The sequence below is a fragment of the Camelus dromedarius genome, chromosome 11, assembly GCF_036321535.1.
Source record: "Camelus dromedarius isolate mCamDro1 chromosome 11, mCamDro1.pat, whole genome shotgun sequence".
Taxonomy (NCBI): domain Eukaryota; kingdom Metazoa; phylum Chordata; class Mammalia; order Artiodactyla; family Camelidae; genus Camelus; species Camelus dromedarius.
Window position 1 is genome coordinate 43287360 of NC_087446.1, and position 25066 is coordinate 43312425.

Here is a 25066-nt window from a genome sequence, read left to right on the forward strand (position 1 = left end):
TTATCACTTTTCTTACTGTAATCATGATTCTTTCGTCACTGAAGTCAATGAAGTACTGTCAAATTCATTTGACAGAATTAAGAAATTGAAATATCCCACTTATGTGAACGTGAGCATCCAGATAACAAATCATAATTAAAAGTTATTTTAAACTATTCTGAACTGAAATCTTTCCAAAACGAATCACTCGTATTCACGCCTTTCTTCCTTGCCTTCTCAAACAGAATAACCCGCAATTGAATTTTTTCTTAGTGACTTGAGGTAATCCAATGGATGCAGAAGTTAGAGAGTGAGCTAGAATCACACTTTTAGAGCTGGAAAGGAATGGAAAGGTGTTCACAGATCATCTCACCCAACCTCTTCAAGTTACAGGTGAGGAACCTGCGATGTCAATGACATCCTCCAAAGGCAGTATCAACACATTTTATCAAACTGATTTAAAAATGGAAAATGAGGACAAGGTACTACAGTAGTAATATCTTAAACACACTAGTCATTAAGTATCTCAATCACACCAAAATTCGATGATAAAAATCACTTACGTGTGTTTTCCAGAGGAAAGGGCATCGCGTAACCTGGTGGTGACACTTCCTGTGTTTTCTGTGTAGGTTGTTTTTGACCGTTCATTCCAATTTCCTTCTGGAAAGTTCTTAATATTTCCCTAAGATTTTCAAACTTGAGGTCTTTATGGCTTGATCCATCATTTACCCATGCTAAAAATTTAATTCTGTTATCAGCGGGTACATTACAGTCTTTAAGAAAGAGGGAACAGATCTGTATTTGATTTGGCGGTGACATGTCAGACTGTAAAAAGTAAGACGGAAATCCTTGAACCTGATAGCTCCTTGATCCTACAGGCGTCACCTGAACCTTCACTCGCCACCAAGCACCCGTTAGCGGAAAACGTCCAAATACTTTACATGGCTCTTTAGTGTTTTCATCAAAAATTGAAACTTAAAAAAAAAAAAAAGAAAAGTTTAATATAGGATAATTTAAAGCCTCTTTCCCAATGCTTTATCAAATCCACCATTCTCAAATCCCCAGACAGCACCCCGTACAGATGTTTATTAGGATGCCTATATTCCACTTGTCTGTTGATCTGTCGTCTCCTACTACACTGTAAGCGCTCTCAAATAAGACAGTGTTTCATTTGTCTTTGTATTCCAGGAGGTGAGCATGGTATATGCCTAGGGTCTACTGTTCCTCTTCTGAAAGCAGCCCTCTCTCTGCTACTCTGATCTCAGCCAATAGAAACCACCTGGGAACCTTTATGGGGTTTCCAAAAAGTGCCACGGTCCCTCTGATCACAGGGCCTTTGCGTAAGCTGTTCTGCCTGCCTTAAATATATTTTCCTTACTGTTTACCCCATTTACTACAGACCTCAGCTTAATTGTCACTTCCTCAGGAAAGCTTTCCCTGAATCTCATGAATATATCCTCTCTTAGCACAACTTACTATTCCTTCCAGCACTAAGTAATATTATAGTTACTTGTATAATTACTTACAGAATGTCTGTTTAATTCATAGAGCGTAAGCTCCATTAAGACAGCAACTTCAGCATCTAATCTCTGCAGGGTATCCCAGCAACACATACCTTGCTTGGAACATGGTAACCAGTCACTAACACTTTTAGGGTAAATAATGAAACCCTCCACGAACACCTGAAAATTTTCTGTTTAAAATTGTGCTGGCTATTCACATGTGACTATTTAAATTTAAATTAATTAAAATTAAAATTTTTAATTTGGCTCCTCAGATGCACCAGCCACATTTCCAGTCTTCAAAAGCCGCACATGGCTAGCAGCTATTGTAGCGGGCAGTGCAAATACAGAACAAGGCCGTCACAGAAAATTCTACTGGACAGCACTGGTTTGAACAATCAAACATTCTTAAATATCAGGCACAAGGTACACATAATAGGTATAATTCATAGCACAGGAAACTTTAAAAGGTAAACAGGGATCACAAAGTTTATGAATCAACAGTGCCTTGAAGTATTTCTCATGCGTGAATGTGTAAGTAACCAAAAAATAATCACATATTCGACTCCGGGAAAGACAAGAAAATAGTTAAAAGCCCTGATTCTGGGTGTGAATACTGGTTGGACATCGATTGTTTCCTCGACTATAAAACTATCTCAAAAAGCTATGAACTTTAAATGAGATACACGTGGAGCACAAGTTTAACATACAGTATCTGCTCAAGTCGCTGCTATTACTGCTATTGTTGTTACTATTTTATTCTAAACAGGAACAAACCTCTGGGTCATCCCAGAGGAACTCTGTTTGCAGCGACGAGGCGCCTGCCTTGCTTAGGACGAGGTCTTTAAAGGAAACCACACATTTCCAACCCCACCCCCCACCCCGGGGCGGGGGTGCTTCCTCACCGCGGAGCCGCCCGGGGAGGCTGCCAGCCTTTATGACCCCACTGCAGAGCTCCTCGGCGTCCACAAACACAACGTCTTCATCCTCCTCCACATCCTCCGGCAGATAATCATCTTCCGCCTCCACCACGTCCTTGGGTGGGAGCAGAGGTCCCAGTAGCTCGCGCAAGGGCTGACTAAGAGAGGCCATACTCAAGTCTCCTGAGTTCAACCCGAATTCCGGAAAACCCGGGAGGCGTAGACGGTCAGGATCAGCCAATCAGCTCCGAGACTCTAAGACCTTCAGCTTCCAGAAGGGTGGGCGAAATCGGTGAAGAGGGTTAACTGTAGGGGAATGGATGGGAACTAGACTTGTGGTGGTGAGCACGCTCTTGTGTACACAGATGCTGAACTAGAATGCTGTGCACTTAAAACGTTTTTTTGTTTTGTTTTGTTTTGTTTTTAAATAAAAAAAGACCGTCAGCCTTCCCGAATGCCTCCCGGAACGCCTCCCCTCCCCGCAACCAGCGTGCACGGAAAGGAGGGGCGGCGGCGAAGCCCCGCCCCAAGCCTCCAGGACGGGGATAGGATGAGGACAATGGGCGGGCCATAGAAGGACACTGCCTCCCGCCTCCGCCCCGCAGCCCTACTCCAAGCTTCGCCAGGTGCCTGGAGTAAACTAGGTAACTGGGCAGCAGAAGTGGCACCTGCAGAATCGCCAACACAAGGCGTCTCCTGCGTAGAAAGAAACGCGGGGGAAGGCCCATCCAATGTGCCGGGAAAAGCAAGCCCTCCCCGGCACCTCCAAAACGACAACCCAAATGCCCTTTGGCTACCACCCAAAGCACAGAATCGCGAATCTCCAATCCGGACACCCACCTAGTCGTGACTGCTTTGGGCCTCTCTGTTCTTCAGGAGTTCAATTTATATGATCAAAGGCACTTTATCCCAAGTACAGCTCTCTAGGCCCCATTCCATACCCACTGTAGGGGGATCTAGGGCAGGGACCCAGGATTCTTTCTGACGCATGTCCCAAGTTGTCCATTTTGATGCGCAGCCAGGCTTGGAAAGCGCTGGATTAGATGACATTCAAAGCCCTCTTCATCATTTGTTCTGTGTACTCACAAACTTCTTTAAGCCGGGCTGCTGCCTGCTCACAAGCAGGGCAAAAAAGCACGTCTACTTACAGCCCAGGGTATAGACGCGAATGGGGGAAGGCCAGTAGGAGAGAGGACAGTGGTTTACAAAGTTATTCTGGACCATGGTTCTCATATTTGAATGGGGAAACTGTTTGAAAGTCATGGTACTTTTTGAAGAACACCATAAAATATATTACTACATTACTACTTTCACACTATTTATTATGAAATTACTCAATACTAAACCTAAAATAACTAAGCATAGGCTGTTTGCTAAATCCAAAAGCATCTTATTCTAGAGTCTAACATAGAAATAACAGCCACCACCAAAGTTTTTTTTTTTAACTTATAGGAGAAAATACTAAAATTAATTTTTTCCTTTAGGAATAAATGTTGACTTTCATTGCTTTTAGAAATACTCTGGGAGATTCCTCAAAAGACTAGGAATAGACTTACCATATGACCCAGGAATCCCACTCCTGGGCTTATATCCAGAAGGAACCCTACTTCAGGGTGACACCTGCACCCCAATGTTCATAGCAGCACTATTTACAATAGCCGAGACATGGAAACAGCCTAAATGTCCATCAACAGATGACTGGATAAAGAAGCTGTAGTATATTTATACAATGGAATACTATTCAGCCATAAAAACTGACAACATAATGCCATTTGCAGCAACAGGGATGTCCCTGGAGAATGTCATTCTAAGTGAAGTAAGCCAGAAAGAGAAAGAAAAATACCACATGAGATTGCTCATATGTGGAATCTAAAACACAAAAACAAAGCATAAATACAAAACAGAAATAGACTCATAGACATAGAATACAAACTTGTAGTTGCCAAGGGGGCAGAGGGTGGGAAGGGATAGACAAGGGATTTCAAAATTGTAGAATAGATAAACAAGATTATACTGTAAAGCACAGAAATATACACAAGATCTCATGGTAGCTCACAGAGAAAAAAATGTGACAATGAATATATATATGTTCATGTATAACTGAAAAATTGTGCTCTACACTGGAATTTGACACATTGTAAAATGATTACAAAGCAATAAAAAATGTTTAAAAAAAAGAAAAAGAAATACTCTGTTGCACTGCTGTTTCCAAGGATCATCTATATGAGGTTGAGTGCCTTCCTTAACACTCTAAGTGGCTTCTGTTTCCACCACAATATGGAATCTGCTCTGACAAATGTCTCACCACTGGTCTCTTAGTTAAATCCAGTAGATAACCTTTTTGCCTTTATCTTGCCTCACTTCTCAACAGTATTTGACAGTGATAACTATTTTCTTCCTGTAACACTCTGCTTTCTGGCTTTTATGACTTGTCTTCCCAGGTTTTTCTCCTTTCTCTCTAGCTGTTTATAGTTTCTTTAAGCTCCTCTACAGGCCTCTTAAGGACTGGCATTCCCTAGGGTCCCACCCCAAGCAGCTTCTCACTCTGTAATCCTGCTCCAAATCACCTTTTGCCTATCACATTGCCATATGCTAATGACTCCTAATCTTATCTCCAAACCTGTGCAAAACACTGCCTATAAGATGCCAGGACTAGGTGCCCCTTGGCTACTTCTGACTCAGCGAATTCAAACTGAAAGCTATCTGTTGCCCAAATGTGGGCCACTTATGTGTCTAACATAAGATAACTTTTTTACCAACAGGATGATTTGGGCATTAAGACTCCAGATATTAAGTGTCTGTTCATATAACTCAATTGTATTCTAGGCAGTGTAGGGAAGGATTCAGGATGGTGAGAATTTTGCTTCTGTATTTGTTGATTCCTCATTTTTTAAACGTTAACAATTCCAGGTTCCTGGATACCATTTTTACCATACACAGTAAGCAACAATACTCAAACCTGGCTGTGCATCAGAATCACCTGGGATGTTTCTAAAAATAAGATTCCTGGATCTACCCTGAAGCTACATTTCCACAAACACAAGACAACTTAGGCATAAGGTCATTCACTGTGTTAACTTTTGTAGTAGCAAAGGATGGGAAACAGCAGAAATGTGCATCAGTTACAGACTTACTGAATAAACTATGGTACATCCACACAATGGAGAATTCTCCAGCAATTTAAAAAAAGAAAGAATGAGGAATACCTTTATGAACTGATAGGGAGACTTTCCAGGATATAATGTTAAATAAGAAAAAAGCAAGACATAAAACAATGCAAATAGTTTTATTCATGTGTGTGTATGTGCTTTGTTTTACAAAAACAAAAACACAGGACACATAAACCAGAAATTAATGAAAATAGTTACCTATACACAGAGTGGAAGCAGGATAAAAGATGGGATGGAAACAAGATCTGTGAGTAATTCTTTATAACGGTTTTGACTTCTGAACCAGGTGAATGTTCCATATATTCAAAAATAGATAAAGAAACAAAAAGCAAAACCTAAAACTGAACACAAACAGGAACAAATGAACCTGTCTATCAAATGTTTAACACAACCTCTCAGGGAACATACTTACTTCAAGTTACTTTGGAATACTCTGAATAAATATTCTAAGTTACTCTGACTATATACCCTTCTGAGGACAGACGGTATACAAAGTAATAAACTTTATGGCACAACTCAGTTAATGTTAGTTGTAATACTGTAACTTGGAAACAATATGTATTGTAGGATAAAACATAAGTAGATGTCTTTGTGTTTTATCAAGTGGAGGTTTTTAATGTACATGAAAAGAAATTCAAACATAAAATAAAGGAAGAAAATCTCCAACAATATTAAATTTGAATTAGAGATATCAATATCAGCTTATAATTTCTTAAAATGTATTTTCTAGCTCTGTCTACTGAAAGAGCCTGAAAGCAATGTCACCCAGTAACTCTGATCACATCTACCACCCTGATCTTGGTTTAGGGATACCATTTCTTATTATAAGAAATGGAGGAGTCTTAAGAAATGGCGGATTCCACCTCTGGGACAGGAAGTACACTGGACCTGGGACTTCCTGTATCAGAAGGCAAGGAAGCACTCAAAAACTAACGAGGTTATGATAAAAGGGTTCAGGAGCCAGCTGGAAGGCCTTCCCACTAAACAAATTTAGAGAGATTTGAGTATCAAAAAGAATAATGACTGCACTTGATTGTAACACACTGAGTAAATGAAAATTGATGTGTCCATCACTAAAAAAAATTTTTTAAGAAAAGGAAGAAAAAAATGTAGTTAAGAAAATATCAGTTGAGAAATTTAACTGACAGTAAATAAGAAAATGGTACGGAGAGCAGTATGAGGTTCCTTAAAAAAACTAAAAATAGTTACCATATGATCCAGCAATCCCACTTTTGGGCATATACCGAAAAAGATTAAAACTCTAATTGGAAAACATACACGCAACCCAGTGTTCACAGCAGCACTATTTACAATGGCCAAGACATGGAATGCCCATCACAGGTGAACTGATAAAGAAGATGTGGTGTATACACATACACACACACACACACAATGGAATTTTACTCAGCCATTAAAAAAAGAATGAAATAATGCCATTTGCAGCAACAAAGATGGGCCTAGACATTATAATACTAGGTGAAGTAAGTCAGAGAAAGACAAATGTCATATGATATCACTTATATGTGAAATCTAAAAAAAGTGATACAAATGAACTGTTTACAAACCAGAAATACTCACAGACGTAGAAAACAATCTTACAGTTATCAAAAGGGAAAGTGAGGAAGGATAAAGTAGGAGTTTGGGATTAACAGATACATACTACTATATATAAAATACATAAGCAAGGAACTACTATATGGCACAGAGAACTATATTCAATATCTTGTAATAACCTATCGTGGAAAAGACTGAAAAAGAATATATATATATATATAAATGAATCACTTTGTTGTACACCTGAAACTAACACAACACAGTAAATCACTATACTTCAATAAAAAAGTTGTTTTGGTAAAAAAATAAAAAATAAAAGAAATTTAAGAAGAAATTCTAAAAATATAAGACACCATTTTGCAATCTCCAACTTAGTAACTAATTCAAGGAAGTATCACCAAAAGATACTAAAACTATTATGTGAAAAGTCATTGGGAAACCAATAGTCCTGTGGCTGCAAGAAATTACAAATTTTGTCTACGGCCACATTACCCTGAACTCGCCCGATCTTGTCTGATCTTGGAAGAAACTACAAATTGTGAAGGGGAAAATGTACCTTTACAGTGGAGATGCTTGTCAGTCACCCCCTAATTAATGCATCAAAATTAGTGTTATTCATAATCAGACAAACTGATGTGTGTTTCATGCTGTGATACATATTATGTACATAAGATCAGCTATGAAGTCTTCTTGCCAAAAATATTTAATCTGATTTTAATCAAGGGTCTAGACCAATAGAAATACACTGTGAAGCACCTAAGTTTCTAGTATCCACATAAAAAAAAAAAGGGTGACATTAAGTTTAATGATGCATTGTATCTAATCTAATATATCCAAAATATTACTATTTCAACATGGTAATCAATATAAAAATTATTAATGAAATATTTTACACTCCTTTTTAACCCTAAATCTTTGAAATCTGACGCATACTTTATCCTTAGCACACCTCAGTCTGAACCAGCCATACTTCAAGTGCTAAACAGGCACTTGTGACTGGTGACTATCATATTGGACAGCACAGTTCTCCCAAAATCCAAGGAACTGAGATACAAACTGAATACTACTATGTGGAAACAAAAAGATTTAGAACAAAGGTTAGAAAACTCTTTCTGTGAAGGGCCAGATAATAAACACTTCAGGCTTTTCAAGCCACATAATTCCTCTCCCCCTTCTCCTGCTCCTTCTCCCCCAAGTACAGCAACAGGCCATAATATGCACACACTTGATCTGGCATATGAGACATTTTGCAAGACAACTGACCTGGATCTTCCAAAAAGTCAATGTCACAGGCAAAAAGGCAGGAAAGAAGAGGGATTTCAGAATTGACAGAGGCCAATAGCTGAAGTCAAAGGTAGGAAGAGAGAGGAGGGTATAGCTCAGTGGTAGAGCACATGCTTAGCATGCATGAGGTCCTGGGTTCAATCCCCAGTACCTCTATTAAAATAAATAAATAAACCTAATTACCTCCCCCTCCCTACCCCAAAAAAAATTAAAAAAAAAAAAAAATAAAGAGTTGATTCTAGAGAGAGGTGGGTTGGGAGCCCCAGTGAGAAGCCAGTAAAGGTTGTCAATAGAAGCTCAACTGTTTTCTTTTGAAAACATGGCTCTTCCTCTCACATAAACCAAGCTCTCATTCCTATGTCTTCTTGAAATCTAGGCAGTGCTGGTTAAATAAATCAATTAACTTGAAGCACAAACCAAAGAATTTCAGTATCTCATTCCTATTGCTCCTCATGTAGAAGTTTTTCCCCCAAAGTTACATAGAATGTGTTTTCTGGTTCTACTGGAAATACATTCGTTTTGGTGTGCCTAGATGGTATCGAGGCAGCTAACACCCTGTGAAGTTATTAGTAAAACCTATGCATTTTACTGGGAGAGTGGGGAGGGAATAAGGTTTAGTGACCCGCTTAATTAATGTGATAAGGTAAAGCATGCAATTAAGATGTAGCCATGATAATGATGGTTTAGCAGTTATGGGAAAACATTTAGAATTAATTTATCCTGGTGAATGTTTAAATAACTACTTTGTTTTGTTTGTTAAACTGGGATTGAAAGGGGAACAGGAGAATTAAGACAAGAAATGAATAAAATAGGAGGCTTACCAAAGAGGTCGAAGATTACACACATAGCAGAAATTATAATTAAAAAAATGTGTTCAATTTCATTCAGTCAACGGATATGTATGTGTGAGGCAGGCAGAATGACTGTGCATCCATCTCTCTCTAGGCACACAGTAGAGCTGTACTTCTCCACCTATTTGAATTTAGTCATGGCCATCTGTCTTGCTTGGGCCAACAAAATGATAGCAACATGTCACTTTATTTATTTGAATAAATGAGAATATTTTGTTGTGTTAACCGGCTAAGAGGGTGGAGTTAAGTCATCAGAACCTACCCTACCCTTCCTAACACAATCTCGATCACAGGATGGCTGCGTTTGGTGACTACAGTGAGAGATCTATGGAAACAGTAATGGCCCTTGCCAAAAGTTTCAATAATTTCATAAAGGTATGTAGATTTGGAGGATACAGGACTGGAAAACTGCACTCTGGGCCTGATTCAGAGGAGCTCTGAAAGCTCCAACACCATGATAGCATTGTGCAGTACCAACATGGATTTAAAGAAGCCAAAAGACGTACGCACAAACAGCTGACATCTAGTTCCAAAATTCTCTAACCAGGAATCCAGACTCCTGGTAGGTAAGTACCAGAGAGGGTCTAAAAAGAACTGAGGAAGTCAATTCAAAGAATGAGACCTCCTTGATGCCTGGAGCCCTTGTTAGGAGCCCTGCTTGACCAAGTCTGAGTCATACCAACACCATATTTCACCTTTTCACCTAATGCATCACAGCTTCCTTATGGTTAGCCTCCAACCTCCACTTCCTCTCCTTTTGTGTCCATTGTCTTCATATGTACAAACATACTATTAATATTATCAATATTTTACTGTCTTACTTTGCACCCTGTTCTTTCTTATTGATGTTATCAAATATGAATTTCTCCATTGTAGATTTAGATCCTATCACACCTCATCTACTCAGGAACATTACCTCCCTCCTATATCATTCATTTCTCACTCTCTCTCTCTCTCTATTGAATTATGCCCATCAGTGTACAAATGTGCCATCTTTAAAAATCCTTTCTTTGTTCTCACTTGTCCCCAGTCAAGCAACCATGCCATTTCTCTGCTCTCCTGAAGCTTGTCTATATTTATTTATCCCCTGTTCCTCTCTTCCAGGACTGATCTGGCCTTTAATTCACGCTGTGCTCTACACAAAGGCATTTGGTAGAGGAGGCTTGGGTAAAGGCTGAAATCTAGTCCCTTCTTTGCCTGCCAAGTGGGAAGCTTGGCACAAGATTTCGTCATCCTTGAGGAAGGAACACTGATCAACCCAGAGGCACCATCATTTCCAACTGACCAGCTTGAGGAAGGCTTCTTTTCCTGATTTGCACAAAGGTCCTGTGTACCCTAATGATATCCCTATTCTCCTGGCCTTTGTTAACGCACTTCAATCAGCCTTCTACCCTCATCATTTCCCCTGAAATTCCTCTGGTCCAAAGTCACCAATGATGAAGCCATTATGGAAAACAGTATAGAGATTCCTCAAAAAACTAAAAACAGACTTACAATATGATCCAGCAATCCCACTCCTGGCATATATCCAAAGGGAACTTTAATTCAAAAAGATACATGCACCCCAATGTTCACAGCAGCACTATATACAAAAGCCAAGACATGGAAACAACCTAAATGGGTGGAGTTCCGGTCAAGATGGCAGAGTGGTAGGACCACGAGATCGCCCCTCCTCACGACTACAACAAAACCACAACTGAATGCTAAACAACCATTGAAAAAAGACTGGAACCTAGCAAAAAAGATCTTCTGCAACTGGAAACATCAAGAGGGAACCACAGCAGGATGGTAGGAGGGGCGTGCTTGTGGTATCACTGGGCCCCATACCCCTGGGGAGGCAACCCACAAGCTAAAGATTTGTTAAGTCACAGAGGCCCTCCCACAGGAGTGAGAGCTCTAAGCCCCACGTCAGGCTCTGCAGCTCGGGTCCTGGCATTGGGAGGAGACCCCAGGACAACTGGTTTTGAAGGCCAGGGGCGCTTGGCTCTGGGAGCCTCCCGGTACTGGGGGAAATGGAGACTCCATTCACTTGAGAAGCATACACGGAAACTCACGTGCACCAGGTCCAAGGGCAGAGGCAGTGATTTCATAGGAACCTCAGCCAGATCTGCCTGCTAGATTTGGAGGGTCTCCTGGGGATGTGGGGGACGGCAGCAGCTCACTCAGGGGACATAAAAGCTGGTGGTGGACATTCCGGGAGTGTTAATCTACATGAGCTTTCCTGGAGGCTGACATCTTGATTGGATCATTAGCACCAAGACCCAGCCCCACCCAACAGCCTATAGGGAAGCCTCAGGCCAAACAACGTACAGGGTGGGAAAGCTTCTCCTGCCAGGAAGCCTGCATAAGCCTCTAGTACAGCCTCATCCACCGGGGCAGATACTAGAAAAAAGAAAACAACAATCCCAAAGCCTGTGGAAGGAATCCACAAACACACAGAAAGATAGACGATATGAGGCAGCAAAGGAGTATCTCCCAGGGTACAAGATAAAATCCCAGAAGAAATAAGTGAGAAGATAGGTAATTTATCTGAGAAAGAGTTTAAAGTAATGATGGCCAAGATGTTCAGAGAACTCAAGAGGAGTACAGATGCACAGAGTGAAGTTTTTAGCAAAGAGTTGGAAAATACCCAAACAGAGTTGAAGAATAAAATCCCAGAGTTGAAGAATAAAATCACTGAAATGAATAACACACTAGAAGGAACCAAGAACAGACTAAATGCAGAGGAATGGATCAGTGAGCTAGAAGACAGATTAGTGGAAATCACTACTTCAGAACAGAAAAAAGAATAAAAAGAAATGAGGATAGTTTAAGAGAACTCTGGGACAACATGAAGCGCTCTAATATTCGCATTATAGGGGTCCCAGGAAGAGAAGAGACAGAGAAAGGACCTGAGAAAACTTTTAGAGAGATAATAACCGAAAACTTACCCAACTTGGGAAAGGAAACAGTCACCCAGGTCCTGGAAGATCAGAAAGTACCACACAAAATCAGTCCAAAGAGGAACACACCAAGGCACACAGTCATCAAACTGACAACAATTAAGGATAAGGAGAAAACATTAAAACTACCAAGAGAAAAGCAATGAATAACATACAAGGGAACTCCCACAAGGTTATCAGCTGATTTTTTAGTAGAAACTCTACAGGCCAGAAGGGAGTGGCACAATATATTTAAAGTGATGCAAGGGGGAAACTTACAACCAAGAATACTCTATCCAGCAAGGCTCTCGTTCAGACTTAATGGAGAAATCAAAAGCTTCACAGATAAACAAAAGCTAAAAGATTTCAGCACCACCAAACCAGCTTTACAGCAAATGTTAAAGGCCCTTCTCTAGTCATCAAACCGTAAGAAAAGACAAAAAGAGGAAAGAGAAAAAAGAAAAAGAAGAAGAAGAAGAGACCCACAAAAGATTGTTTTGGCTACTTGGGGTCTTTTTGTGGTTCCTTATAAATTTTGGAATTGTTTCTTCTAGTTCTGTGAGCAATGTCATGAGTATTTTGATAGGGGTTGTGTTGGATCTGTGGATTGCTTTGGGTGGTGTAGCCATTTTGATAGTGTTGATTCTTCCAATCCAAGAGCAGAAGAAATCCATTTCTTTAAGTCATTTCAGTTTTCAGAGTATAGGTAACCTCCTTGGTTAAGTTTATTTCTAGGTATTTTGCTGTTTTTGGTGTAATGGAAATGTCTCTGTTGGTTATAAAGTTCTGATTTTTGAAGTGAAACAAAAAAAATGAATGAAGGGCCACAAATGGCAAAATAGCCTTCTTTTTTATGGGTGAGTTGCATTCCATTATCTGTTTGTCTATCTATCTATCCACCTATCTAGATAGATAGATAGATAGATAGATAGATACATGCATTGCATCTCCATTATCTATTCAACTACTGATGTGCATTCAGGATGCTTCCATATCTTGGCAATGATAAATAATGTTGCTGTTAATAGCAGGGTGTATGTATCTTTTTGAGTTAATTCTTATTTTGTGGTTGGCTTTATTCCTTTGATAATTATGTAAGTTTAGAAAGCTAAAGCTCTAAACGTTCTCAGAAACAATGAACAGTACATATATGTAAATTATAAAATATATATGCAGTAAAAAAAAAAAAAGATCAAGCCATGAAAGATATAGAAGAAACTTAATTAAAAGACATATTACTAAATGAAAGAAGCCAGACTGAAAAGGCTACAAACTGTACAATTCCAACCAAATGACATTCCAGAAAAGGCACAGGGTTTGGGGGAGAGGGAAGGAGGGAGGAATGAATAGATGGACCACAAGGGATTTTTAAGGCAATGAAATTATTCTGTATGATACTATAGTGGTGGCTACATGTCATTATGCATTTGTCAAAACCCATAGAGTGTACAACATCAAGAGTGAACCCTAATGTAAACTATGGATTTTGGTTGATAATAATGTGCCCATGTTGGTTCATCAATTGTACCAAATATGCCGCACTGATGAGGGGTGTTGAGGGTAGGGGACTATATCTGTGTGGGTGGGAGGGCTATGTGCAAACTCTGCATTTTCTGCTCAATTCTGTTGTGAACCTGAAACTGCTCTAAAAGAATAAAGTCTATTAAAGAAAAAAAACCTAAATGTCCATTGACAGATGACTATATAAAAAAGTTGTGGTACATATATACAATGGAATACTACTCAGCCATAAAAAAGAATAAAATAATGCCATTTGCTGCAACATGGATGGATCTGGAGATTGTCATTCTAAGTGAAGCCAGAAAGAGAAAGAAGAATATCATATCACTCATATGTGGAATCTAAAAAAAAGCAAAATGAACTTATTTATAAAACAGGAACAGACTCACAGACATAGAAAACAAACTTATGGATACCACGGGAGAAATGGGGTGGGAAGGGATAAATTTGCAGTTCAAGATTTACAGATACTAACTACTATATATATAAAATAAATAAACAACAATTTTCTACTGTATAGCACAGGAACTATATTCAATACCTTTTAGTAACCTATAATGAAAAAGAACATGAAAACGAATATATGTGTGTTCCTATATGACTGGAGCATTGTGCTGTACATCAGAAATTGACACAACATTGTAAACTGACTACTTCAATAAAAATATATATAAAAAATAAAATAAAAAGACTAAAATTTTATTATAAAGCTAATAAAACCCATTCTAATTTCTCTTTAAAAAACATGGTAAATAATAGACATAAACCTAGTTAGCAGATAAATGTCCAAATGATAAAAGTAATTCATAGTAACAGTAAACTTTTAAAATAACTTCTTAAAAATGGATACTTTGCAGATTGACTTTAAAAAAAAATCAATTTAGTATATACTCTAGGTGACTTTTATACATTACTCATCACAATTGTATGCTATGAAAAAAAGCTATTAACTATTCTTTAATTTTCAAATTTCAGAAAAATTAAAGAGTAAAATTGGCAAGCAAATATACTGGCCATTGTGCTTTAACTGGAGAATGTAAAGATATATACAGTGAAGCTATTTGCATCTATTTTCTGTTGCTATTAACGGTGACAGTAGTAGCACTGAAGTATTGTTTTGATTTGTTTGGTTTCTATTTTATTTTTCCTGTATTTCTTTCTGTTTCTCTCTGGGTTCAATTATTTATTGGCCTAAAAAGCAATTTCCTCACTTAACATTAAAGAGGCTATTTTTTATTAAAAAAAAGAATATGAAAATGAATATATGTATGTATACATATGACAACTATTATGCTGTCCATCAGAAATTGATACAACATTATAAACTGACCATACTTCAAGGAAAAAAACCCCAAAACACAAAGTCACCAATGACCTTCATGTAGCTAAATCCAAAGGTTGGCGTATTCATTTCCTATGCTGCTGTAACAGATCACTGCAAACCGAGTGGCTTAAGAATTTCTTTTCACACAGTTCTGGAGGTCTTAAGTTCAAAATGAGTCATCAGGATGGATTTCCTTTGGGAGACTCGAGGGGACAGTTCCTTCCTTGTCATATCACTCCAACCTCTGTCCCTCTTACCTCCTCTTATAAAGACAACTGTGATTACACTGAGCCCACCTGGACAACCCAGAATAATCTTCCCATTTCAAGATCCTTAAAATTACAACCACAAAGTCTTTTTTTGCCATGTGAGGGAACACAGTCAAGGTTCTGGGATTAGGATACAAACATCTTTGGGCGGGGGGGGGTGCCATTACTCAGTCTACCACGTTCTCTTCTTACTTGACTTATCAGCACTATTTGATGCACTTGATCTCTCCTTCTGCCTTGATAAACTTCCATCCTTCGGTTTCTAGGACACTGCAACCTTTTGGGGGTCACCCCCTCTTGTGGCTGCTGCTTCTGAGTAGCACCCTTGCTGGTCTCCCCTGTTCTCCCTGACCACTCAGTCTTTGGTCTTCTCTCCTCTGTCCAGACTCCCTTCATTCACTCCTGTGTCTCTCACTGTCATCTATGTGCTATGATTCTTAAATCACAGCACCTCCATTTATGTTTCCAATAGATATTTAAAACTTAACATGGTCACAAGGAGTTGAAAGACTTACACATGGAGAACTATAAAACATTGATTAAGGAAATTAAAGATGACTTAAAGAAGTGGAAATACATCTTATGCTCTTGGATTGGAAAAATCAATACTGTTAAAGTGGCAATACTGCCCAAGGCAATCTATGGATTTAATGCAATCCCTATCAAATTACCCAGGACACTTTTCATAGAACTAGAACAAACAATCCTAAAATTTTTACGGAATCACAAAAGACCAAGAATTGCCAAAACAATTTTGAAGAAAAAGAACAAAGCTGAAGGAATAACCCTCCCAGACTTCAGACAATACTAGGCAGAGCTACAGTCATCAAAAAAGCACGGTATTGGCATAAAAACAGACGTATAGATCAATGGAACAGAACAGAGCCCAGAAATAAATCCACAGACCTATTGTCAATCCTCAACAGAGGAGGCAAGAACATACAATGGAGAAAAGACAGTCTCTTCAGCAAGTGGCGCTGGGAAAAATGGATAGCAGCATGTAAATCAATGGAGTTAGAACACTCCCTCACTCCATACACAAAAATAAACTCAAAATTGGCTTAAAAATTTAAATATAAGACAAGACATGATAAACCTCCTAGAAGAAAACAGGGAAAACATTCTCTGACATAAATCTTAGCAATGTCCTCCTAGGGCAGTCTACCCAGGCAATAGAAATAAGAGCAAAAACAACAAATGGGATCTAATTAAACTTACAAGCTTTTGCACAACGAAGTAACCCATAAGCAAAACAAAATGACAACCCACAGAGTGGGAGAATATATTTGCAAATGATGCTACTGACAGAGGTTTAACCTCCAGAATATATAAACAGCACATACAATTTAATAACAAAAAAACCAACAACCCAATCCAAAAATGGGCAGAAGATCTAAACAAGCAATTCTCCAATGAAGACATACAAATGGCCAATAGGTACATGAAAAAATGCTCAGTATCACTAATTATCAGAGAAATGCAAATTAAAACTACAATGAGGTATCACCTCACACCAATCAGAATGGCCATCATTCAAAAGTCCACAAATGATAAATGCTGGAGAGGCTATGGAGAAAAGGGAACCCCCCTACACTGTTGGTGGGAATGTAGTTTGGTGCAGCCATTATGGAAAACAGTATGGAGATTCCTCAAAAAACTAAAAATAGACTTACCATATGATCCAGCAAAACCACTTCTGGGCATATATGCAGAGGGAACCCTAGTGTGAAAAGATACATGCATCCCAATGTTCATAGCAGCACTATTTACAACAGCCAACACTTGGAAACCTAAATGTCCATCAACATGTGACTGGATAAAGAAGCTGTGATATGTTTATATAGTGGAATACTACTCAGCCATAAAAAAGAATAAAACAATGCCATTTGCAGCAACATGGATGGACCTGGAGATCATCATTCTAAGTGAAGTAAGCCAGAAAGAGAAAGGGAAATGCTGTATGGTATCACTCATAAGTGGAATCTGGAAAAAAAAAAAAGGAAAAAAGGACACTAATGAACCCATTTACAAAACAGAAACAGATTTGCAGACATGGTAAACAATTTTATGGTTACCGGGGAAAGGGGGTGGGAAGGGATAGATTTAGGAGTATGAGATTTGCAAATGTTAGCTGTTATATATAAAAATAGATTAAAAACATGAATGACTGAAAAATTGTGAACACTGGAATTTGACACAACATTTTAAAATGATTATAAATCAATAAAAAAGTTAAAAAAAAGATTAAGAAAACAAGTTTCTTCTGTATAGCACAGAGAACTATATTCAGTATCTTGTAATAACCTTTAATGAAAAAGAATATGAAAATGAATATATGTATGTATATGCATGACTGGGACATTGTGCTAGTACACCAGAAACTGACACACTGTGACTGACTCTACTTCAATAAAAAATAAATAAAACATAACATGGTCAAATATGAATTTTGATCTTTTTCCCAACCTCAGATCTGTTCCAACTTCCATCTTCCCCATCTCAGCTGATGGCAACTTCATCCTTTGGCTGCTTCAGCCAAACTCTTCGGATTTATCCCTGACTCCTCTCTGTCTCCAATATCTCGTTTCCCCAGCAAATTGCATTGACACTACTTTTAACATATACAGAGAACTTGGCACTTCCCACCACCTCCAGTGCTTTCATCCTACTCTCATCTCTGCCCTCGTTTCTGGGCATGCTAACTGCAAATGCCTCCTAACTGGTCTGCTTCCAATCTTGCTCCCTGTAGCCTTTTCACCAACACAGTAGCCATAGTGATCTCTTAAAATCAGGGGGTTTTTTTGTGTTACGCCTCAGCTTAAAACCCCACAGTTTCTCCACATCACCATCATGATGAAACCAAAAGCCTGTAAGTTCCTCCAGGCTCTGCCCATCAATCTCACAGACATTCTGCAATACTGCTTCAGCCACACTGGCCTCTTTCTTGATGCACTTGATCTCGCCTTGAATACGTCAGGCATGCTTCTGCCTTAGGGACCTTGCACTGTCTGTTCCCTCTGTCTGGAATCGTCTTGCCCAGGGGTCTGTGTGGCTAACTCCTCTACCATCTTTTGAGACTTTGTTCATATATCATCCTCTCAATGGGACTTTCCCTGTCCACTCTGCCAAAGACCTTTAGTGGGAATATGAATTCCTGGAACCTTTTGAAAATAATGGCATAGTGCCTATTAAAATATATAGCCACATCCTTTAATATGGCCATTCCGTTGTGGGGGGAATTGCTCCCACAGAAATAGAAAGCATAGAAGCAGCACTGTGTACGTATCCATTTATAAGGGTGCTTATTGCACCATTTTTCATAGGCTAAAAAGCAGCTGGAAACAATCTGACTGCTCATCAACAGAAAAATGGTTGAATTAATTATGGTAAATCATATTAAAGAACCTGGTGCAGCTATTCAAAAGAATGAAGTTAGATACAGTCACTAAGCTGAGAGATGGCAACGTTGCATAATTAAGCCAAGGCGGCACACTGCCGAGTAATGTGTATTGTTACCTTTTTGAAAAACAGAAGCAAAACTCCATATAACCACTTGAAGATCATGGGAACAGTGGAGCTGGATACAAACGAAGCTGTGAACATCAGTTATCTAAAGCTATGGGATAATGGCAGGAGAACTCACCTTCTCTTGAATTATGTTCCCATCGTTTTGTTTCCTAAAATGCAAACCTAACAATTCAGTGATTACAATTTTTTTTTAATTTACCCTGCAAACAACTCAGTAATAGATTGTGTAGTATGATTTCCTTGTCCATTTTCACTCAAGTATTTGCCTGATCCCCTGAGCTAGAGGAAGGATAAAGCACAGGGTGGGGACGGTGTGGGGAGGGGGGGCAACAGTGATCTTATTTTCCTGCCAATATTTGGGGGTTTTTTAAATTAAATTACTTGTTCCAATTAAAAATCAGAATATCTCACATTAAAAAAAAATGCAGGACCCCTTTTAAGTTGAGAATCCCTGTAAATATGGGACCTGCCTTCCCTCATGGGTAGAATCTACTTAAACTAAGTATGTTGTGTCCCCTATAAACGAGGCCTGTTGTCTCCAGCTGGTCACAGCCCTCATTGCCCCACTACTGGCCTGTGCACTATCTCACTTGTTTATGTCCTGTAGGCATGTGACCCCGTAACTCCTGGTCTAAACTAAGGCTGGGGTTGTGCAGATGCAGAAAACGTGATGACCTCACAGAGGTGTGAAGGGGGCAGACCTGAGAGGGCTTCGTGACCAATTAGTGAGGGGGGACAGGGACAAGGAGGCTGGGATGGATGATGACGTCACTATCTAAGACATGGAACCCAGTTTGTGGAGAAATGATGGAAAAGATAAGGTTTCAGTCTGGGACTGTTGGCGGTGTCTATCAAACACCAGGGTAAAAGATTTCCAGGTGACAGTTGTAAATACAGATACAGAACTAAAGACAAAGACTTGTGAATCAAAGTGGTAATTTTTAATGTAACCAAAACACTGACAGTTGGTGCGACAGTGCAGGGAGGGAGGGTGAGAGTGAACTCTAAGAAACATGTCTTTTTAGACTACAGCAGAGGAAGTCACCAGCAAAGGAGGCTGAGGAGGAGCATCAAGAGAGGGAGGAGACAGCCCAGAGGGAAAATGGTCACAGAAGCCAAGGACCTAGAAGACCAAGAAGCCAAGGCAAAAAATGGTTACTAGCCAAACATCACAGAGAACCGTATTTAGTCCGTTGAACCTAATCTTAGACATACATAGGAATCTTGGGCTCACATCCCAGCCCTTGTACAACCTTAGTGTGTGATCCTGTACAAGTCTTTAAATTCTGGGCCTCAGGTACCACATCTGTAAGTAAGAAGGTTGGACCAAGTGAATGATCCCTAAGGGCTTTGAAGTACTAACATCCTAGGATTCTTAAAAGCCTCCTCCTCCAGCCGGTCAGCACTACTACCTGTTCTTCCTGAAGCCATGCAGCGGGGGTGGGTGGGTGTGTGTGTGGGCGCGTGTGCGTGCGCTGAGAGGGGGGTGTATTTCAATCACTTCTACATACAGAATAACTGAGATTTTATCACTTCATCCTACATCAAAAGAAGCAAACAACTGCTCTCTGAGAAAGGAACTTAAAAGAAGACCCTACTGTTAACTTACCCAATTTCATAGATCAACTGTAACATACTCATGAATTCTATTATTCTTAGGTTACTTCCAAAAGTAAATTCATAGGAATATGAGAAAAGTGATTTACAAAGGGTTGCTGTTCTCTGGCAACCTGGCTCAATCCCTTCTCAGAGGAAGGCTCTCCCCTCTGGTTTCTAATGTTTTATTCCTTTATATTATGAGATTTTTAGGGCTGAAGCTGTTCTCCTACGTAGTAGGCCCTCAATAAATGTGTACTGAAATGAATGTGTGTTTCAAATTATTCAATGTTCATGTTTATCAATTGAATTAAGAATGGATGTCTCTAAATCTTAGCAATGGTCTCCTAAGGCAGTATACCCAGACAATAGAAATAAGAGCAAAAATAAACAAATGGGTCCTAATCAAACTTATAAGCTTTTGCACAGCGAAGGAAATCATAAGCAAAACAAAATGATAAACCTACAGAATGGGAGAAAATACTTGCAAATGATGCTACTGACAAAGGCTTAATTTCCAGAATATATAAACAGCTCATACAACTTAATAACAACAAAAAACAAATCCAAAAATGGGCAGAAGACCTAAACAAGCAATTCTCCAATGAAGACATACAAATGGCCAATAGGTACATGAAAAAATGCTCAATATCACTAATTATCAGAGAAATGCAAATTAAAACTACAATGAGGTATCACCTCACACCAGTCAGAATGGCCATCATTCAAAAGTCCACAAATGATAAATGCTGGAGAGGGTGTGGAGAAAGGGGAACCCTCCTACACTGTTGGTGGAAATGTAGTTTGGTGAAGCCATTAAGAAAAACAGTATGGAGATTCCTCAAAAAACTAAAAATGGACTTACCATATGATCCAACAAAACCACTTCAGGGCATATATCCAGAGGGAATGCTAATTTGAAAAGATACATGCACCCCAATGTTCACAGCAGCACTATATACAATAGCCAAGACATGGAAGCAACCTATATGTATATTAACAAATGACTGGATAAAGTAGTTGTGGTATATTTATACAATGGGATACTAATCAGCCGTAAAAAAAGAATAAAATAATGCCATTAGAAGCAACATGGATGGACCTGGAGATCATCATTCTAAGTGAAGTAAGCCAGAAAGAGAAAGAACAATACCATATGATATCACTCATATGTGGAATCTGAAAAAAAAGAAGAAAGAAAGAAGAGAACACTAATGAACTCACCTACAAAACAGAAGCAGACTCTTAGACATAGTAAATCTTATGTTTACTAGGAGAAAGGGGGTGGGAAGGGATAGATTTGGGAATTTGAGAATTACAAATGTTAGCCATTATATATAAAAATAGATTTTTTAAAAAGCTTCTTCTGTACAGCACAGGAAAGTATGTTCAATACCTTGTAATAACCTTTAAAGAAAAAGAATATGAAAATGAATACATATACATATATGCATGACTGGGACATTGTGCTGTACATCAGAAGTTGACATACTGTAACCAACTGTACTTAAATAAATAAAAAAGAATGGATGTCTCCATTTAATTAGAGAAAGGTACACTTAAGTGAAATTTCAGGAGATCTCTAAAAAGAAAATGAGCCTTAGAGGAGAAGAAATGTTATAGGAAAAAATACGTGAAAAATGGCAGATTCTGGAATAAGAGAATTGGATTGTGATGCAAGTTGACAGACCACAAAATCAAGGAGGGAGGGCGATACAAGTTACAACCGTCACTGTGTGGGGCCGAACAACTGTTACCCAATCTATGCCCACAAATTGAGATGTTGCACATCCTCTTTTAACTGTCACCATCTGTTGCCATCATAGGCAAGAAGGGACAGAGGAAGGGCCTGTCACCCTGATCACTCCAGGTTCCATTCCAGAGTCTTCTCCAGGGCAAACTTTAGTATTGGCTGACCCTGAATTAGCCAGTTCCCTGTATGATGAGCACTTGCATTTAATTTCTGAAACTCACCAACACCTTCCCCATCAAGTTCCTTCCAACAGGTTCCGAATAAGGACCAAGGCCACGTCTTGAGCATCAGGTTCATGTGCAATGGCACTTGTTAGAGTTGCCAAGTGAAATACAGGACACACCATAATTCACATTTCACACGAACTAAGAATACTGTTTAACATGAATATTCACAAAGCGTCCTGTACTCTTATTTGCTAAATCTGACAACCCTGCACTCCATAACATTTCTGTTTCTGATGTTTCTGACTGACTTGGTTGCAACATGTCAACCACCCCCTCCAGGATGCTTTTTGCACGTCTGCTACCCTCTAATGGTCGCAGTTGGTCACTGGCGCCAGAGGGAAAGGCCAGATAGCTTGAGTCTAAAAAAAATGTTGAGGGATTGTGGTAAAGCTTGTTCACTCAACAGTCATGGCACATAATCTTACTATGTTCCAGGCACTGTGCCGAGCCAGCTAACAATTCCACACCCTTAAGGAACTCCCAGGCTAGAAGATGAGACAGATTTATACCAAAAGTATACTGAATTCAAGTAAGTCTCAGAAAAAAAAAATTCTGATCTGAAATCTATCAGTGAAAGGCTATGCAACTTTGAAAACACTTAGGATAGGAGGGCTTCTGTTTTCTCATCAAAAAGAGTATGAATAGGAGGAAGGAAAAAAATTACTGTTCGAAAAGTGCAACAGAGTTCATCTGGGAGACAGAACAGCTTTGGGGAAATTCTTGGCTATGCAAAGACAAAATGCAGAGACTAGCAAGAATGAGAAATATTAAACATAAGGACATAAGACTGTTGTAGGTCAAGTGGAAAAGGGCAGGGTCCTTGGGGGACTTTTCTGGATAAGTGGTTTGAGGAAGGGGCTGGGGACAGAGGGTTGGGGTCTTAACGCATGGCGAGAGGAGCAAGGTAAGATGTACTGTACATGAGAACATATCTACCAGTTGGCCAGGCCAAGGAGGCTGGCCAGTCAGACCAGTGGGAGGAAGGGAACATCTGATATCTGAGTCTAAATTTCCTATTCTGTTTAGTAATTCTGCTCTATTTCCTTCCAGCCTTTAATAAAGGAAGTTACAGGTAACAGTGTAGGCTTACAGTGTCTTAGAAATAAAAGTCTGGGACTGTGTAGCCAAATTAAAATGAAGTGCATTTATTTACTCAACAAATATTTATTGAACGCTTATTTCACACCAGACACTGCTGGGTAGTGGAGCTCTCCTGGAGCTGAGTCTGAGAGTCAGTGACTAACCAAATAATTACTGTTAAATTAACTAAACCAAGAGGCCATTAGACTGAGGGGGTTCTAATGTCGAGTGGCCTGCATAAGTAAACCAAAGTCTAAAGGGAGGCATAAATTAGGAGTTTGGATTAACAGATATAAAATACATAACCAACAAGAGCCTATTGTAGAGTACAGGGAAGTTATATTCAATATCTTGTAATAACCTATAAGGAAAAAGAATCCAAAGTAGATTTACATATATATGTATAACTGAATCACTTTGCTGTACATCTGAAACACTGTAAATCAACTATACGTCAATAAAATTCCAACCTATAAATGCCTCAAGGTTATAAAATTGAAACATAAGGACAACCAATCACAAACAGCCAACTTTATAGCTTTAAGCCATAACCAATCAATTTCCTCATTTGCTTCCACCTTTTCTGTAAAAATGTCTTCTCTACCTCCTGTAGGTGGAGCTCTCCTAACCACTTAGGGTTTGTGGCTGCCTGTTTCTCATCTACTTTTGCTTGAATAAACTCTTACAATTTTTAATATGCCTCAATTCATCCTTGAACACCAGAAAAGCAATGCAAAATTGCAATAGTGATAAGGGCTGCAAAAGAGTAGTATTTAGAGCTAAAAGAGGACTAAAAACAGAAGTTGGACCTAATCTGAGAGGTCAGGCAAGGTTTTCTCTGAAGAAAAGACTGAAACAAAATCTCAGTCACTCTTCAGTTTATGTCCAGAAGAAGAAGAGTTCACTCCGTTGTGGGCAGGTAAAACGTTCCAGGCAGAGGACACAGAAATGGCTTCCCATCATGTGAGAAAATACATGCTCTGGGCAGCATTTGGTGCTGAGGACGGCGCTGACCCAATGGTGTGCCATGATCCAGGTGTGTGACCCAGAAGTTGGCGGAACTGCACTGGTAGGTCTGAGGGCAGAGAACCTAGGGGACACCAGAGCAGTGCACTGACATTCCCACGGCTAAACCAGGGACAAGGGCAAAGTAAACAGAGTATTTAAAGCACTCCAACACCGTGTACTATGCACCACAGATCAGAAACAGGTCTGGAAGCCTCCATTCCAACAAAAGAGGAACAGACCTGGTCCCAGTCAGGGCTGTGACAACCGAACATAAAGAAGGTCCCACTCAACAACCAGGGCAAGGCTCTGGTCACAACACCCCCAATCAAAGGTTTAACAGCCAACACACATGAAAGATGTGGAAACCATCCATACTAAAAACAGACCTCACAACAAAATTATCAGGGGTGCACATTCTACACAGGAACACATCATCTTTTAAAAAAAAATCTCTTCAAGACCAGAGTTGTGGTATATTTATACAATGGAATACTACTCAGCCATAAAAAGGAATAAAATAATGCCATTTGCAGCAACATGGATAGACCTGGAGATCATCATTCTAAGTGAAGCCTGAAA

At 39.3% G+C, this 25066-nt stretch overlaps 1 protein-coding gene across 7 annotated transcripts in view; it reads right to left on the reverse strand.

The window, feature by feature from the left end:
* HELB (DNA helicase B) overlaps positions 1-25066 on the reverse strand; it is a 79870-nt gene that overhangs the window by 47499 nt on the left and 7305 nt on the right. For 6 of the 7 annotated variants that reach the window (XM_064491728.1, XM_064491729.1, XM_031462796.2 and 3 more), the window contains exons 1-2: positions 2387-2895; positions 543-953 (exon numbers count right to left, since the gene is read on the reverse strand). In XM_064491728.1, coding sequence (XP_064347798.1) covers positions 543-953; positions 2387-2573 — 598 coding nt within the window. In that variant the 5' untranslated portion in view covers positions 2574-2895. Of the gene's footprint in view, positions 1-542; positions 954-2386; positions 2896-25066 lie in introns of those variants that run through there. The other variant, XM_064491726.1, reaches the window with a different exon arrangement.